The sequence below is a fragment of the Glossina fuscipes genome, unplaced genomic scaffold (genome assembly GCF_014805625.2).
Source record: "Glossina fuscipes isolate IAEA_lab_2018 unplaced genomic scaffold, Yale_Gfus_2 42, whole genome shotgun sequence".
Lineage (NCBI taxonomy): Eukaryota > Metazoa > Arthropoda > Insecta > Diptera > Glossinidae > Glossina > Glossina fuscipes.
In genome coordinates this window covers 599,833-619,033 of record NW_023998426.1, presented here as the reverse complement: position 1 = coordinate 619,033, position 19,201 = coordinate 599,833, and the positions used below count along the sequence as shown (strand labels likewise).

The 19,201-nt window shown below is 32.3% G+C and overlaps 1 protein-coding gene across 1 annotated transcript in view; it reads right to left on the bottom strand.

The window, feature by feature from the left end:
- LOC119636958 overlaps positions 1-19,201 on the bottom strand; it is a 282,667-nt gene that overhangs the window by 219,816 nt on the left and 43,650 nt on the right. Inside the window, 6 exon segments of the mRNA XM_038032717.1 lie at positions 5,250-5,396; positions 5,567-5,692; positions 5,792-5,821; positions 5,823-5,969; positions 13,071-13,316; positions 13,998-14,114. Coding sequence (XP_037888645.1) covers positions 5,250-5,396; positions 5,567-5,692; positions 5,792-5,821; positions 5,823-5,969; positions 13,071-13,316; positions 13,998-14,114 — 813 coding nt within the window.

The window sequence follows — 19,201 nt, the reverse complement described above, 5'->3', positions numbered from 1 at the left end:
TAAAAAAAAAAAAAAAAAAAAAAAAAAAAAAAAAAACAACAAAGTACAATTTTCAGCGTAGATTTTGGTGGTACTTACGGAAAATTTATTTTTTTTATTTAAGATTTTTGAAAATTTTTTAAACGTTTACACGCTTAAACGTTTATGCATTGGGGATACCCTGCCTATAAGGAAATTTTCATTTGAAAGCTTGTGGCAAATGCATTCTAAAATTTTTTTTATTTCTTCATTTATTTATTTTTTTTTTTTTTTTTTTTGCCTTTTCTTGAATAAATTATATTTAGAATAAAATTATTTTTTTTTTATTTTTATTTTTTTTTTTATTAATTTATAAAGAAATTCCTTAACGTTTCTACAACAATTTTATGATATATTTATCTTAAAGAGTATATATCAAGGCTTAAAAATGTGTGCGTTGAGTATTTAGTTTAGTTTATTGTTGTAAGATTTGCCCAAAAAAAAAAAAAAAACAAGAAAATATATATTTGTTTATTTCTCTTTTATATTATTTTTTAACAGCATTACGTTTAATTAAATAGATTGACAATAGAATTGTATCTACATTTAATCACATGTACACACTCATATACGCATACATACACATTCATATTATTTATAATTCGTAAGTGCAACAAACGTGTCTATATTTATTGTTGTTGTTGTATTTTAAATCCGTTTTTCTTTCATTTTTTTACATTAACGTTTCACTGATTATTGTCTGTTTGTCTGTTTGTTTTTATTTTTATTTTTGTTTTTATGTTTTTCTTTTTCTTTTTCTTTTTTTTTTTTTTTGCTTTATTTCATCATTATTATTATCATCATCGTAATCATCAACAACAGCAACAGCGACGGCGGCGACGACAATGATAAACCACTATAACACGAAAAATTCATTCACAAAGTGCGAACTTTTATGCAATAACAAGAGAAGCAACAATACCAACAACTTCGACAACAACAAGAACAAAAACGATAGCAATAGCAGCAGCAGCGGCAGTGACAGCGGCAACGGCAGCAGACATTCATTCAGTTACATCCATTAAAACGCAAACATATACACATACACACACACACACACACACGCACACACAAACGCACTGTACAAATAAGTTTTTGAAATGAAAACGAAGGAAATTCAGTTAAAGTTAAGTAGAAGCGGTTGGTTCTTCATACGGCTGCTGCACGGTTTGAATGATAGCACGTGACTGATTGTAACGATTAAGAACATAACAGTTTTATTGCATTGGATTTCTTTCTTCTGCCAGTGTTGAAGTTGAATTTCTCTTTCTCATCTATATACATATATTTACACCACACACACACACACACACACACACACGCGTATATTCACGTTACACATACACCTACTTGCACATACTTTCTCCTTACACCAACGTATATTTTTTGTTTATACGAAATGTATGCTGTTTTGTATTCTATCTCTTTCTCTTATTATCGTATGCGAACATAAGGCAACAACATGTCAGTCAGTACATAAATATAATGATTTTGTACATTTTTTATATAAAAAATTGCTTCAGTGTCTCTTTAGTATTGTTTGTATATTAGAAAAATCAAAAATAATTTTAAATTTTATTATATTAAATAAAAAAAAACTTTTTAACTGTTGTGCGTTAAGATTTATTTAAGGCTGGTTTTTGTTTTGTTTGCGAAGCCTTTTAACATGCTTCTCTACTTCACAACTCTTTCAAGTGCTTATCTCGCGTTTCACATAGCACCCGTTTATTATTTCATTTTACATAAGTAACAATAATAATTTTAAACTTTTTTTAAATTTTTTATTTCTCTTCTTAAGATTTCATTTCGATTATTATTATTATTATTTTAGTTATTGTTTTTTTTTTTTTTCTTGAAATTTTTTTGTTTTCCATTTCATTCGTTATAAAAATTAATTTAATGCGCTTTTTTTTTGTTTTTGTTTTTTTTTTTTTTTTTTTTTTTGTATATAGCTTTTAAGACATTATCCGTTCGTTTACTCACTTGCCACTAAACTTAACAAAACACTTTCACTCTTTAGCCAGCAGCCCACAACTTGTTATTGTAACAATATAATCCGTTTATTGAGAGATTTGGTCACATGCGCTCTCTAAGGAGAAGCGTCATATTGAGATTCAACCTATATATGGATTTTTTTATTATTCTAATTAAAGCTGCATTCAGTGCATGTTACTGGGTCATAAGAAAGTTAATGGATTGACAACAGCTGGAGGATGAAAGAGAAACTTAAATGAGCAACAAGTCGCTGGTTGTTGTCCACAATACAACAGTGAATGTTTATATCAAAAGCTTTCTCTGTGCTCTGAGGCTTTCAAATTTCGAATTTATTTATGCTTTTCGACATTTTATACACAAGCTTTTCTTCCGTGTCCTTGCTATACTAAATAATTTCATAAATCTTAAGGAAAGCATTAACAAACAGATAGTATTCGAATTTGAAAAGTTAGTATGATGAGAACTTTCGCCCGCAATAACAAAACTTTCGTTGGTCTTAGAAATTTCCTCGCATAACATTTCTTTTAAAGAAACTTTTCTTCCAAAAAACTTTCAAAGCTCGGAAATGGTACGGAAACTTCAAGCAAATAATACCTTAAGAATATGAAAAATCGAGTCTTGCTTGCTTTGCCGGCAAGTCTGTCTGTCCGACTATCCGTCTGATGCTTGCCCATGGAAAGTTTGTGTTCAATCTACAGATCGCAATTTTCGAAATATTTTGATGAATTTACGTACACTGACTTGCTTTGACCCAAGCACGCACACCGATGAAAATTTTTGAATTTGGTCCACTTTTTTAAACAAACCCCATATAACGCCTTATTTTTTTGACTGTATAGGTCTGTTTTTTAGACACCACCACATCATATCGTGCCATGTTGCCATGAAAAGGAAGTCGTTATATGGAAAGGAATTTTCTACTTTTTAATGACGAAATATAAAATTTGTAGAAAGTAAATCAAATTTTCTAAATTAGAGTCACGTCATGCAATGTTTCGGTCATCCCTCAATATGTAGACTTTCATCGAAGGTCTGCTCTTGCGTAAAAGTAATGTTCAATTTTTGTATGTGTACTATTACTAATACGAGTGAATAACTGTACTAGGTGAAGTGGTGTAGGGTTTCTAATGGCCGGCCTTGCCCGAATATATTCTCCTTACTTGCTTTTATTTAAAAAAAAAAAAAAACAAATAATTTTTTATAATATCAAACGATATCGAGTCAAATCTGTCTGTCCCTCCATCTCTCTGATATCTGTCAATGTATTATTTTAATGGCTGCGGATATTTTGATTACGCCCAGTGCACATGAATATATTTTGTGCTGAGGGTTACACTTATTAGAAAGATATCTGCTCGACCTATGATTTTTATGATTATTTCTCAGATAACGGCCTGCTTATGAAAATTCTTTTATATAAGAAAATACATTTTTGACACAACGCCGTAAAGAATGGATGGAATAGTTTCGTTTTTTGATATCCTTTCTATGCATGTGTTTGGGCAAAACACAAGGATTCATCTGATGCATACTGGCCCAGAATGTCATATGCCAAACATGAACATACTGTCTTAAATTTTGATCGAATTGATTTATTTCTCGAACATCTTTCCATATAAAGGGCGACATCAAGGAATAATTTTTTTATCGTAACGATGTATACTGTAGTATTTAATAGTCGACTATGCCAGAATGGAATATTTCAAGCAGCTTTTATAAAAAAATTTATGAGCCATTACTTTCCATTCAATAAAATTCTTTTAATTAATCGAAAATAAAATAATTATAAAAATTCTGCTTGCGCAGCGATTAGAAGCTGCAGAATCAGTGGATAAGTGCAACGCTTGCTTATTTGTTTTTTCTTTTTCCAATAAATTAAGAATAAATTCAATATAAATCAATAAAATTTATGTTATATGAATATTTAATAAGCGAGGATGTGATGGAACATTTTAACTTTCGCAAAGACATGGCGATAATGATGATAGCACTTTGCTTTCATTATATTTTCATCCATATTTCGCTTTCAGATAAGTTATACGTGTCAATTAGATGGACTTAATCGAATTGTGTCGTTCATACGAAGAAATTGCAGAATAGTGCCAGCATCGAATCGTTCATTTTGGCCGATCAATCAATAGCAGAAACATTATACCACAAGTTTGCCAAGGTTAGTAAGTAACAAGATTGCTTTCTTACTCTTCGGCTGTATGAACTTAAACGTGGCCGTACGTTCCTTGAAAATGACTGATTGGGAAGATTCGAAAAAATGAAGAAGGAAAAGTAGAGCGATGCCACAATCTGTAATTAGGTTATGGATACCGGTGACAATTGTGGCCATTTGTCTGTGTAAACATCGTAGTACTACTTATAAGAAGCATTCAGTAAGAAAAAAAGTTGAAAGCAACATAATGGAATTTTGAATTACTACAAGGAAAGCAAGGGAGAAAAAGAAATTTTAGAAAAGGATTCGATTGGTTTAAGAGCGTTACCTCTACTCGAGGCGGGCAGCAAGCGGTGAAAACTCTTCAAAGGGGGCGAAAAGCGTAAAAGTGGGCTACGAAGACTATGTGTCCCTATTTTAGGATGCGCATGGTACTAAAAGTGACAAAGGATCAATGGTGAACTTTACATAGCATTCTTACTGCGATTGAATGACAAAGTTGCCAACAAAAAAATGCCTCTAATTCTACGACCTTATTGAGTGATCGATCTAATTAATAAGTAAAGAAAATCAACAATATCGAACATTTTTAACTTTTAAAAAAAAGTTAAATTAAGCGAAATCAACGAGACCTCTTTTAAGTGAAATTAACAAAAACTGCAAGGACTTGATTTATTCAAATTCACACTAAATGCAGCTTAAGAAACAAAATAGTTTTAGTTAGCTCGTCACAAACCTAGGAACAGTGGCGTCAACAGCAGCAAAAACATTTTCATAAGCGAAACGATAAAACAGTGGAGGAAAAGTTTGTAAATGAAAACCAGTTGACTGCCACACAACATTGCAACTGTAACGATAACTTTCATGGTAAATTAAATCAACATAAAATTTCGCAAGTTAAACTTAGGGAAACAAAACTCACTTTTTGCTATGGAAAAGGAGAGAGTGAGTAGTAAAACAATGGAAAAAGAAAAAAAACTTTCTTCTCGTAACTTGAAGGTAATAGGCAGATATAGAAATCTAAAGGAATGCAATTGAAAGTCGTAACATATAAATCACTTGTTAAACTCACCTGAGTTTTAATGGCTGCCAAGTGCAGTTGTTTGGTGTGTAAATCGAATTTCTTCATAGACAGATCCTCTTGCATCTCATTAACTTTATTATACAGTTGGCCTTCAATGCCACGTATTTGTGTACGATTTAACGTATCAACGGCGTCCTGTATTGTAGCGTCAAAGAGAGATAAAAATAATATTAAAAGCATAAATAACAACAAAAGCAATAACAACAACAATGAAGTAAACAAATCTATCTTATCTGTAAACACACAAATATACGTAAGCATATATATATATATGTATATGTATATATAAATAAATCAAAGGTTACCTGCAGTTGCCGTATTTGCATTTCCAAATCAATAGCTTCACGTTTCAGTGATTCCAATGCGGAACGCAATGACAAGCTTGAATGTCTATCGAATACCAATTCATTACGTAAAATTGGCGCTATTTCCTATATTTTGATTACAAACACAAACAGTAGATGATAAAATGTTTTTTTTTTTTTTTTTTTTTTTTGCTATAAGCGCAACGAGAGCGAAATTGGTCTTACCTCACCCGTATCATCGGCTTCACCGGGTGGTTGCGGGGGGGGCAAAGGCTCGTTTTGGTACTTTTTGTGCTTGCGATGGTAACGCTAGAATATGCACAAAATTTTGCAAATCCTGCGTGGGTGAGATGGAAGTACATTGCGCTGTTAAGTTGTTATAACGTTTAGACTGATCTGAAGCCTAAAGCAAAAAAAATAAACAAGACAGAGAAAAATTAAATGAACTTTCATTTCATGTAAACTTCTCTTACTACCTTCCCCCCCATCCCCCCTAAACAAATAATAGAATGATGGGAAAGGAACCGTTGATAGCACCATTTAAAACATCATAGTTGGGCAAAACCGATCATTGAATACCTTCCTGCACTTTATCTAACACAATTCTTTGCATATTTTCATCACAAAATATTGGAAAACTGAATGCCTTGTAAAATCTAATTTTCCTGAGTATTATTATAATGAAGATATTTGGAGTAATAGAGCTCAAGGTCGTTCAAACTTAGCACAACAAGTTTTTCAGTCTTATTGCTATTCTAGACCAACTTTCATCGTTGAATATTAAAACGTTTGCGTTGGTGCCATATAAACACTTGTTTTTATGCTTTTCTAGGAGAACGTTTAAGGACTCATCTGCAATGCTGTCCGCATTATCTACACCCGTTTGATATCATTTTTAACTGATTTTTGTCGAGAAATGCGAAATGTTTTTTTTATAATTAATTTATCAAAACAACTGCTTTCTCTACTCTATTGAGAGTGATTGTAAAAATGATTTAATTTCTTGTAGTTCCAAAAACTTGCGAACTTAGCTCTAAAATATATCAAAGTACCAAAGATCGTGAAAGTATCTCGAAAGTTGTAAAGTGTAGGCGAACTATGAACGTAACTAAACACTTATAAAACGAAAAGAGAGCTGGACATCACTGCATATGACGCCACAAACTTAAATGTTACGATAAGTGATATAAAATATAATGAACAGATTGTAATGCTCCCTGGTGCCGTAAATCCATGTGTAGTAATTGCTTTGGTTTGTAATAACAACTTCAAGTCAATGTTGAGGAAAATATCTTGAAAATTGTAATATCTTGGTTAACCACAAAAACATCTGAATCAACATAACGGATGGACAGACGGGCAGATTTGCTTAATTAATGCATAATTAAAGGATGACTCTATCTTACATCACCTCATGTATTGCATACGTGCGCAAAAACCTAATCTTACAATAAATGATGTAGGGTATAAGTATCTTTCCTTTCATAAATTCCATGTGCAATAATTCTAATACTAACTTAATCCATCAACCTCTCCATTCATAATTATTCTAACATCTCTTAATAAATATTTCTCTTTTTAGTTTAAATATTGTATAACACATTGCGTATGATTATCGTAAATATAAAAATTAATTACACATATAACGCCGCATGTACTCTCCATCCACAATATAAATAAACATACGCCCCAACAAGAAACACGTAAATTTACCGACCCCTTTCCGCAAATGGTTACTAATAACAAACAGTCACATACACATACACACATACACACACACACCCACCCACACCCATGTTAAGCTGCTTATACTTAAGTGAATGCATGTTTATATACTATGTTCACTGTAAAAAACACACAGAGAGAGCGAGAGAGAGAGAGAGAAAGAGAGCGAATGAATGGTACGAATAGGGATATAAATTAATGTTGTTGTTTTTATTTTTGTTTTGATTTTTAACTTGTTGCTTTTGTATATCTTTTATTTTAATGAAAAATTATTAGAGATACAACAAATAAGAAGAAAAGTAAGTAGAGAGTTAGTAATGATATATTCATTTAAATACAAGTAAGTATATGACCTCGTATGCATGTGCACATAAGCATTTGTTTATTTCTACCACTTTAGATAAAAGAAGATAAAGGATTTCTGAAATGGAAATTTTTCTACAACTCTGAAGGACGAAAGCATACTAATTCAATTATTTTGCTTATAGGACCAAAGTAAAAGTAAAAAAAAAATTTTTAAAAAAAAATTGTTTTTTTTCAATCGTTTGGAACTGCATTTATTTGTCCTGCCTACTTGCCTCTCGTACACGTGTTCCGGTTGTTTTGCTTAAAATAGGAGATATGGAAAAAAAAAAAAACGAAACTGAGTTATAAGTACTCTTGTTTCGTTTAAATAAAGGAAATTGAAAAAAAATGCACTCGTTGAACACCACAAACAAGCAATTTTTCCACAAGAAAACTATGCAAAGCAAAAAAAAAAAAAAAAACTAATTGAATACAGACTCAAAGACAAATTATGCAAAGAATAAAAGATTTTTCTAAAAAATTCTCAATTACTTGAAAACACATTACAAAAGCCCTTCAGGCAAATGTTCATACACACTCGGTATAGATTTTCTCAATTTTAAAGCGTATTAAGTCAAGAAGAGCAGGCGGCAGTTTTTTTTTTTTTTTTTTTTTTTACGCTTGAAAAAAATTTCTCGAATATTAATACAAGACAGCAAATTTATGGTTTATGCAAGGTAAGAAGCTCAACTGAATCGCTAGGACGATTTTGGTAGTCATGGCAGAAAATGGGTGAAACGCAAACAGAGATATTATAAAAATAGATTGAAAAACTGCTAAATAAAACTTTTGTTTTATAACCACCACAGAACTGGGAATGGTATACTCCTTTTGTCATAACGTTTGCAACACCCAAATACAAGTTTCAGAGATCCTAAAAAGTTCATATATTCTTAATCAGCATGAAATTCTGAATTGATTAAGCCATGTCTGCCCGTCTGTATGTTTTTGTGGTGCATATTGTTGACACTCTCCTCGGTAGACACCTTGGGAGTTTTTGCACGCAGGCTTGTATAGGAAAATAGGCCAAACTGTTTAGATTCCATGCCGGCAACAAAGCGCAAAGTGTACGCAACACCGTTTCTTTAAGCAAAAACTTATGGATTTGTGCTCATTACTCACAAATTAGAAAAGATTCAAGACTAAAATTTTTCACATCTACACTCTACTCCACACATGCAAAAATACCTAACCAAGAGGTAAAAGTAATGCTTAGTAATTATAAGGCAAACGAGACAGAATGTTTAGAATTACTTTGTACATTTCTTAAATGAATATAAACTATCTGCCTAAAAATGTGTAAATTCTAAGATAAATACGGAGGACACCACGACCTGAAGCGATAATTTTTTCTTAATAATACCAGCGATGTGGGTATCAAATAAAATAAGGGTTTGGCGAATGGAAGGTGACAAGGTAAGTGGGTTAGATCTAAATTAGTTATGATGACGATCACAACGTAGTTAATTCGTTTTTTCGCTACAATGCCGTTGATATAGTAGGCATCGCATGAAAAGACTTGGAGAGTAGAAAGCGACAAGGTAAGTGGATGAATTCTAAATTAACTACGGTGGACATACGATATGATAAATTTTCTTACCAATGCCATTTAGTGAAGTAAAAAATGAAAGATAAATGTTATCCCATTTACTTTTTTATGACAATAAATAAACGCATGGGTCACCAAGGATTTTAGTCAAGATGAGTATGTGAGATTCGGCCCTGCCGAATATAATTTTCTTATTTGTTTTTCTATAATTTTAAGAAAAATTTTATGGAAAACCTTCGTCAGAATATTTAAGCGCTATAAAGTTCTTTTCTTTCTTTTTTACCATAAGGCGCCCATCTGTTGTTACTGCGGGATGCATATAAAGAGAAAAATGTAATGTTACTTAAACTTTACCGCCCTACATATACGCCATTTATCATGAATGCTTTATTATGTTAAAAGTAAATGCAAAATAAATCTTTTGCTTACTTCTCATAGTTCATATACTTTTCATTTACATTATACTCGTATATGAAATTAATTCTTAATAAACTCAACTATTCATTTGTTGATGTCATTTTGTACATCCACCACTAAAGGATGGGGATGTATTTAATTTGTCGTAAGGTTTGCAACAACCGGAAGGAAGCTTCATTCACTCCGATCAGCATTCAATTTTGAATCGATACGAACTTGTACATCTTTCTGTTCGTTTGTCCGTCTATCTAACTATGTAAATTTCTTGCTGACACTTTCCTGATCGTAGATATGGACTTCATATCTAAAGGAAGGATTGGAAGTTTTGTAAAAGTAATGAAGTACAATAAAATTGGTATTACTATGATAAAATAAATCGTAATTGGTATCCAAGATCCGAACTGAATATAATTTTCTTATCTCTTATATGCACCTACCATGGCTAATAATATATTGGATATATTGCAAATGTTAATAACACAAAAATGTTTGTAAATGAAAGTCACTTTAGGCTTAAGTTAGTCTATTCACTTGACGTTGTGATTCAAAAACTCTTTCTATAAAATGATATTTTGTCATAAAGGTTTTCCCCTTAGCAGCATAGTTACAAAAGCAAGCAAAATCAGCCATGGTTACCCCATGGACCTCATGCGCGATCTTTTTTTTTTAACTTTCTTCTATAGTCTTAAGCTTCCTTTTTCACTAACAGTATCCGAGGATATGCTTTGAAGATCAAATAACTACTAAAATGTCTTAGATCAATAGACTAATGTAACTTGAAAATATTATTCCAATGAAAAAGCTTTCAACTACAAAAAAAACAGGCATAGAATATTTTCGCATAAAGCTGATATAAGTCTGCTAATCTAGTGATTATTATCATGTAGTAAATTAACGATTTCTTCACGCATCTTACGAAAGCATAGCCGATTTGAAATTAAAGCCAAAGTTTTCGAAATTCTTTCAGCGCATTAACAGATCCTTTGATGTTTTTATTTTCTACGAAATACTTTATCAGATCGGTTATTGTCCTTATGAATGTTATTAATATTATCTGATAAAACTTATAAAAAAAACAAACTATTCTGTTATGTCTACAATAAATGGTTTTTTTGTTTTCAATTCAAATGGCATTCTCTCTACACACGGCAGGCACGGCAGTGATCCAGGTAGCATTGTAGGTACAAAAGATTGAAATGAGCGGACCGTGTTTTTGCACATTGCAAGTGAACTCGTATCACTTTCGATTTCACAATCTTCAAAAATTGTAAAATGTTTTCCAATACAAAGACAAGTGAACTTATATTTACTTCCTCTTTATAACCCTTCTTTAAGCTCCTGTGAGGCGGTAAGCTTGTGTGGATGTATGCAACACCCAAAATGAGCTTAAATAGATGCAACTTTTATGATACCGAACGATTCAGAAAATGATTCTCAATCGATCCAAACTGTCTGTCTGTCTGTCCGTCCTGTTTTCTCGTGTTCAATCCATATGCCAAAATTTTTGAGATATTTTGATAAAATTTGTTACACCGACACGTAGGAATGCCATTGACAATTCTTTGGATTGGATCACTATATCGATCACTTCTCATATAACGTCGATATATGGATAAGTGTAGGATAAAGTGCAGTATTTAACGGGGGGACGTGTCGTACTGCACTATTTTTACTTGTTATTTATAGAATTTTTGATATATGCAAAAGTAGACTTACATCAGTTTCTCTTTCAAATCTGCATTGCTATTGCCCACCACCGAAGGAACGAGGTATATTCATTTCATCGAAACGTTTGCAACACATGGAAAGAAGCTTCGAAGATCCCATGAAGGGTAAAAATTTTTCATCATCTTTAAATATTGAATCGATTTCAAAGGGTCCGTACGGCCGCAAAAATAAAACTATTAGCTGCAATTTTCTCAGAAAGAGTGCAAGCTTCTGCACGCACGTTACTATTGAAAATCTACTATATCTGTCAAGAGACAGGCCTATAATGCAATATAAATTAAAAACACCTTTGGGCCTTTTTCTGGCCTTTTACTCACTGCCCATACGTTATAGCAAAGATATGGAAAATGCTCAACGTTTATTCCAACGAAATGGATGATTGTGTGCAAAGTATGTAAGTTAAGTTACTTGTTTTCTATTTCAATCTTTTCTCAATCAACTAAAATAGTAGAGGAAAGGCGTAAGAGATTCGACAAAGCCGAAACTGCTTTTCTTGCCTTTTTTCCTGTACTTCAACTATTTTCTTTGACTTGGAAATGAAATCGAATATTTCAAACCATAATAAATTAGCTTCAGTTTACAGATCCAATGGGGTCACGTATTTCATATTTAAATTCACAATCAATGGATTTTTTTTTTTTTTTTTTGAGATTTATACCTTCAACCAGCAAAATAAAACATAATAATAATAAAAAAAGTAAACGTATTTTGCATTTCTTGCAAATTCAAAGACAAACCTATAAGAATTATTTTTTTATTTATTTTATTCTAATAGATGCTAATTTACAACGGGACTATAAATTACGCTATGTTATCGTTTGCCAAATGGCAATAACAGCAACCGAAGTAATGTTAAATAAATCCTTGAAGCTTACATAACCAAAATAGTGCATAAACACAAATGACACACGAGAAGCTAGTTGTTATACTTTGTTAACAAAAAAACAAAAAACAAAAACCAAAAGAAAGACAAAAAAAGTTTGAAAGCAGAAAAACCTAGAGGGGAAAAGAAAAAATCTCATACCTCTGTTACATTTCCAATTACACAGTACTTGAGCACTGAAGTAGAGGAAACCAATACTTCAATGCGGAATAGGATTAAATAAAGACTAAAGCTTTTTAAATAAAACAAAAGCCATGAAATATTCCATCGTTTGCATATCAGCATAGATCCATACATACATACATGTGAACTACCTTACACAACTACTGAGAAGATATGGCAATACTTGGATGAGCGAGAGGGCATGACAGTACATCAACGTGCCTGGTGTTCGGCTGAACATGCATTATTCAAGTGGCCAAAATTCACAGCTGCGAAGGACGCGTTAAGCCAGGTCATAAGAGAAAGAGTGACATGGGACAAACTGCTGAGATGAATGCTACGTCATTCAGAAATATGAACTCTAGCACAAGGCATAAATAGAGTAATAGTGAGTGAATTGAGAAAAGAGGAACATTTACGAAGGCGTATGTAATACTTAACGGTATTTCCGAGACGACTACCGTCAGGCATTACTACGGTGAAAGTCGCATATTGACTTTAAGCGGCTAATGCTTTTCGTTACTTAAAAAAAGAACACATTTACGCACACACACACACACGCACACACACACACACACGCACAAACGCTTACAAATGTACATATATACGTATATACATATGTACATAGACGCGCATACATAAATAAGAAAATATATTCTTATATTCGTGTGTATGTATCTCTTATCAGTGATTACCTTGTTGGCTATACAATCCGCACCGTTTAATATTGAATCGGCTATAATACTGTATAAATCATTATGGATCTCTTCAAGTTCTTGCATCAGTTGCGGCACCGTCTCGCAATGGTATGTCTCAAGCATGGCATTTGTGGCATGCAATTGTTGCACGTACGCATTATGGGCATCAATATATTCTGTCAGTGTATGCTGTGTGGGATTCTGACGATGTGACATATAAAATTGCTTGTAGTCCAGACGACACTGCAACAGATAAAAGAAGAAAACAATATTGAAAAGAAAGTATTTTTAACATTTTATATGAAGACGAATGCTTTTAAATAAACTTGAGAGATATATTTACAAAAAAAAAAAAAAAAAGAAGCAAAAATGAAAAATTATTTGTAAAACAAAAAAAAAAAGAAAAACCCGACTTTATAAACCATACAAAAGAATGCTAAAGAAAATTCCGTATGTCACTGTATAAATAACAACAACAATCATTTAAAACAATTTAATTAATGCAGTACAAAAAAATACTTTTCTTCGATAAAACTTTTTTTTCTTTTCTTTCCTTCTCTTGATTATAAGCTTACGCTCTCTCTCCCACTCTCCCACTCACGCTCAGCGTCTTTCTAGCCCTCTTGGTCTGTTCTTGCGTTTCTCCTTCTATACGTGGGATTTTCTCCTGAGTCATTGTGATTCCTTATGAATCACATACGATTAAACTTCTTAGAAGAGAAGCACAAACTCGATATATGTATGTGTTCGTTGCACTCGCAACGAAACTTATATGTTCGTGACTCTGGCACTTAATTTTATAAATTTTTGTTGTTTGTTGTTTTTTTTTTTTTTTTTTCGTTTTTTCCAGTTCAGTCAGTTTACGAATATATTTCATTGTTTTTTTTTTTTATTTTTTTTTTTTTTTTTTTTTATTTTTATTAATTTTGATAGCTTTTCTTCAGTCTTTGCGATAATAGTCTCAAAGGATTCCCTGTGTGTAAATATTTTGCGACTTTGAACTTTACGATGAAACGATTTATCGAGCATTGGTCGTGACACCTATAAAATAACAAAAAAACAAAAAAAAATAAATAAATAAAGTAAAATAATGCTCAAAATATTATCACGCAATCGTCTGAAGAAGAAATATTAAAATAAAGTGAAGAAGATGTGTGAGCTTTTTAATAACATTTGCTTGATGATTCAGCTTTAAATTCACTAATTGTTTTAGTTTATACACCTGGTATGCACAATTAATTTCTTTGAAATTTCATTAAAATAATTATCAAATTTTTATACCGTAAATAAATTGTGGTACAGGGTCCAATAAGTTTGTGTGGATGTATGGAATACAAAGAAGAAATAGAGATGGACCCATCTTTTAGTGTGCTCAAGTTTTTGAAAGCGATTCTGAATTGATCTAACCGTCTCTAGCTGTCTGTCCATAATGTCTTCAGTATTTAATAAAATTAATTTTGAAATAATTTTTTGAACAAAAATTTATTCACAAAATTTTACTTTAAGTATAATTAAAATTCTATTTAAACATCAATTATATCTTTTGTCTCAACTAAAATGCATTTATTCAAAATAATATATTGTTTGGCCTTGACCTAGGAAACTCTCGTCCGAAACTTTTGCAGGAGTATTAACACATTACGACAGATATTGATACGATTCATATTTTATGCGATTTCGCTTTAGTTAACATCTTACCTGGGCATGTCCCATTTTATTTCATTTATGCGTACTGTAAAGGAGTCTTTTTTAAGGTATATAAAATTCCTCTCGCTTTGTCATTGTGCTTATAATTCAATCAACACTTTTGTAGCAAATTTTTTCAATTTTTCCTCTTTGCTTATTTAGGATCACTAAGCAGAATACTTTTACTATTCTCTGTCAATCGTATGAGAAATAAGGCCATACTTCAATTATTCATCATTCAGTTTACACTCTTTCATACATTGAAATCAATAAAACTGTCTGTCGTTAGTGATAAACTAAGTATTTTATTCTGCGCAGCTCATTTGCTGACGCCCATCTCCGCGGATTCAAATAATATCTTTAGGAGGTCACTTGGCTCACCTTTCATCGGCAATATTTTTTTGAGCTTTGTTTTTTATGAGCTTAGCTGCTTGGGACAAGAGAGTGCAAAATGACTTTGGTTGGACAAAGCATGTATTCGAAGTACCGAAAAAAGTAATGAAGACATAAAGCTTTAGAAAAAAAAATGTTCTCGTCCTAATCGATGCTCGCAGTATTTACCCGACCAAAATTAAAGTACAATTCTCATGTATGAATGAGAACTGTAAAGTACTGCCTGAAGGGTCTTGAGGATATGCTGCCAAAGGCTGATGAATTATATCTTCCTACGCAGCTACGTAATAATATCTGTACTATGCTTATGTGTAAGTTTACTAACACAATCTCTAAGGCTCAGGGAACGAAAATATATGATAACAAACATCTTACGAGAGCTAAGTAACGTCGTTATCATTGTTCAAAAATACCCTAAAGTCGTTTCCGAGGAAATAAAACGTGAAGTAAGGAAACTTCCGAATACGGCTTCAAACTGCGATCGAAACACCATAAAAATAAAAAATAACTAAGAATAATCCGCTTAACGCCTCACATCAAGTTGATTTTTATGGGGGAAATTCAATGACCTAAGTTCGTTTGACGTCGAGCTCAACCAGCTCGCTTATATGAATGGCGAAATTATGGCATAGCACTTGACTGATTGAGGATGGGTCAATACTAAGTCATTTGCAATCTTAGGTGACGATGTTGAATAGGCCTATCAAGTTCTAGGCCCTACACGTTGTATGTTACAAGATCATCTTGAACGTGCTTGATAGCACTTATGTCCTACTTTGAGTTTGAGCTTAGAATTCAATATAATTTCGTATCGTAATGCTAAACTTTAACAGAATCCACCCAGAATAACAATCTTGTGAAGAAAATATATAACATCTCTTGGATACATCTACGGATGTTGCAAATCGAAAGGCGTCTTTAGTAACACTACACCATTTGTCCTTTCTCTTGCTTTTTGAGGGCAAACATCAAAATCAAATTTGTTCTTTCTTTCAGGCGACATTTATGCGATATGTGTAATGTTCACGATGAGGTAGGCAAAGAGAGAAATATATGAAGAGTACGAACGCAGGCTATGTTCACTTTTACCGCAACACATACTTGCAAATATGATTAAATCGATGAAGTGTTTTAGGCCAATCAAGGAGACAAAACATATGTACTTTACAACAGTTCTATTGGGTGTTGCAAATGAAATGGCAACTATAGTGCATCCTTATCATCACCGTAGTTTCGGTGAGGATAAAAATCAATTTTGTTTTATACCAAAGAATCGAGATTATTTTCTTGCCTTAATCTGCCAGCTTACGTAGATTATAATGCTTGTAATGCCAACGCAGCCGCTATTATAAGAATATTACCTTTTACCTGCATAATAAAGTTCAGCTACGGGCCAATATACATATAAGTTGGTTTTTTTTTTTTGTCTATTAAATTTTGGGAATTTTGCAAAGCGCAAAGAGGTTTGAAGCTAAAATTAAATACATGTACTATTACGAGCAAAATCGAAATGTGCTCTTCTTTGACTTGGACTGCTTTGAAGTTTACATGGCACACATGGTACGTAACAAATGTTATACGCAATGTGCAAATTACTTTCCCGTTTTATTTGCTTTCATGCAAAACTCCATTTACTTTGCACATAAGATTTTGGCCCACAACAATAGTCAAGAAACTGGCTCGTATGTGTCTCCATTGGAAACCTAAAGTTTGAAAACAAATTTCACTTTTTTAATTGATAGAAGAATCATAGAAGAAAAAAGTTGCTTGCACATATTGTCTTGCAGTCTTCTAAATGCCCCGTGCATGTCTTCGATACGATTATATTTATTTACTCAAATTTTAATAAGTGCTGGTATTTATTTTGTCCAACGGTACAGGCATTGGTAAAAATGACAAAATTAATGCAAGTTCGAAGACTTTTGACCTTTCTTTACAAAAGATAACAGTTTTCCACTTAGTAGAAATAAGTAATCCACTACGACAATCGCAAGCGCGAAAAGTCATGGGTTCATCCAGAAGAGCCACTCACATCGACAACGAAGCGGAATGTTGGTAGCTACATAGTTCTATTATACATATATATTATACATATATAATCAGGAAGACGTGGAGTACTACTAGCCGCGAAAACCAAACGAAACTGTTGCTACCGATGTCATGTAAACAAATTAAACGATTTATTGTCGCAATAGAGGTTAACGCAAGACATCCTCTTGCTTGACAACTCTTGCTCGCACGTTGCAAGAGTTGTCAAGAATACACTATTGCAGCTCACATGCGACTTAGCGTCTGCTGATTACCATTTATTCAGGTCGATGCAGCATGGCTCGACTGGCACGCATTTTCGAAATGCTGAAGAAATGCAAAAATGGGTCGATGATAGGATAGCTGCCAAACAAATATACTTTTCGAACACGGCACGACCATACAATCAGAAAGATGAGAAACAGTTGTAAAAAATCATGGAAAATATTTTGGCTAATATATACTGTATCAACTTTTCTCAATAAATACGTTTTTCAATGTGACAAAAACTGGCCAAAATACATGCAAGCACCTAACACTAAATTCTAGAATAAGCGGACGAAGAGATTCATTCGATTTTCACTTTTACGTTCTTCCACAAATGCAAGCGATATTTTTCGTCTTTTCTTTTGTGTATCCTAAATTTCTACTCATGGTTGTTGACGCAGTCCATCTTTCAGATTTACCATCATATATATAAAATTCATTTCAGAATTTGTATTAAATTTTTTCAAAATTTTAGCAAAGTATTTATATTTTTAAAAAAATTTTCTTAAATTTTTTATATAAATTTTATTTCAATTTAATACAGTCAAACCTGTTTTTGTGCGGTAGATAAGGACCGCAGAAAAAATACCGCACAAAAAAAAATATTCAAAAACTTCATAAATAGCTATAAGAAATAATTTTTCACAGCATATTAAAGAAAATTTTTTTTATGCGGTAGAGAGGGACCGCGTAAAAAAAGTCTCACTTAGAAAATATGTCAAAGCATCACGAAATAGCAAGAAAGTGCTTTCTAAACAAAATAAATAATTAAATTACACATTGAAACATTTAAAAAAATTTTAATTTCTAATTTTAAACAAAGAGAAATGTACACAATTCAATACTACTCGTCGTAGTTCAAAACGCGCATATTTTTGCGATGAACTGGTTCGTAATCGCTTTCGTCACTTGAAGATACTACAGTTGATTTATTTTTTGTTAACATGTAGTCGGTGATAAGTTTTTGCGACGACGGTCGTTTGGTCAGCTGTTTGTAAACGTCGCGATAGCCAGATATACACAATCGAAGCTCTTTTTGGAATTTCAAACTTCTTTGAGAATTGTTATCTATTTTAAGAAAATGCTTTTCCAATTTGCTGCAAAGCTGGATCCCTGCATATATTTTATCCGCTATAATAGATTCCGGTTCTTCTTGTCCGTCTTCATGATCTGTTAAGTTATTGATAATGTCACTATCATTTACGGTTTCGTCCTCAATCATTTCAATAAGATCATTTAATATTGCCATTTTAGTTTCTAATGTAATTGTCTTTCTTTTCACTTTTTTTTGATTACGATTATTCATTTTAAGGGAGTACTTATGACTAAAAATAAAATAAAAATCATAAAAAACTATATCTAAATAGGGAAAACAATTAATTTACCCTTAATCTCACTATAAAATTAATCCTGTCTTAATGGTTAAAAGGTCAGCAATTAACTAAAGTTATTAGATGGCGCAGGATGTATTGAAATTGACTGATGCAATAGGTATGATAATGGCTGTTGCAATGTGTACATACACACTGATAGCAAAAAAAGTGATGCCAACACAGTTCAGATTGACCTAACCTCTCGGCGAAATTCAATGTGTCCATATTCATATACCGCACAAAAAAAAGAATCGCACAAAAAAAAGCGCATAAAAAAAAACCGCACAAAAACAGGTTTGACTATATATGTTTATTTTCGTTACATATGAATAATAAATGAAATCTTTAGTAAAACAAATATTTTCATAAATTAGTTGAATT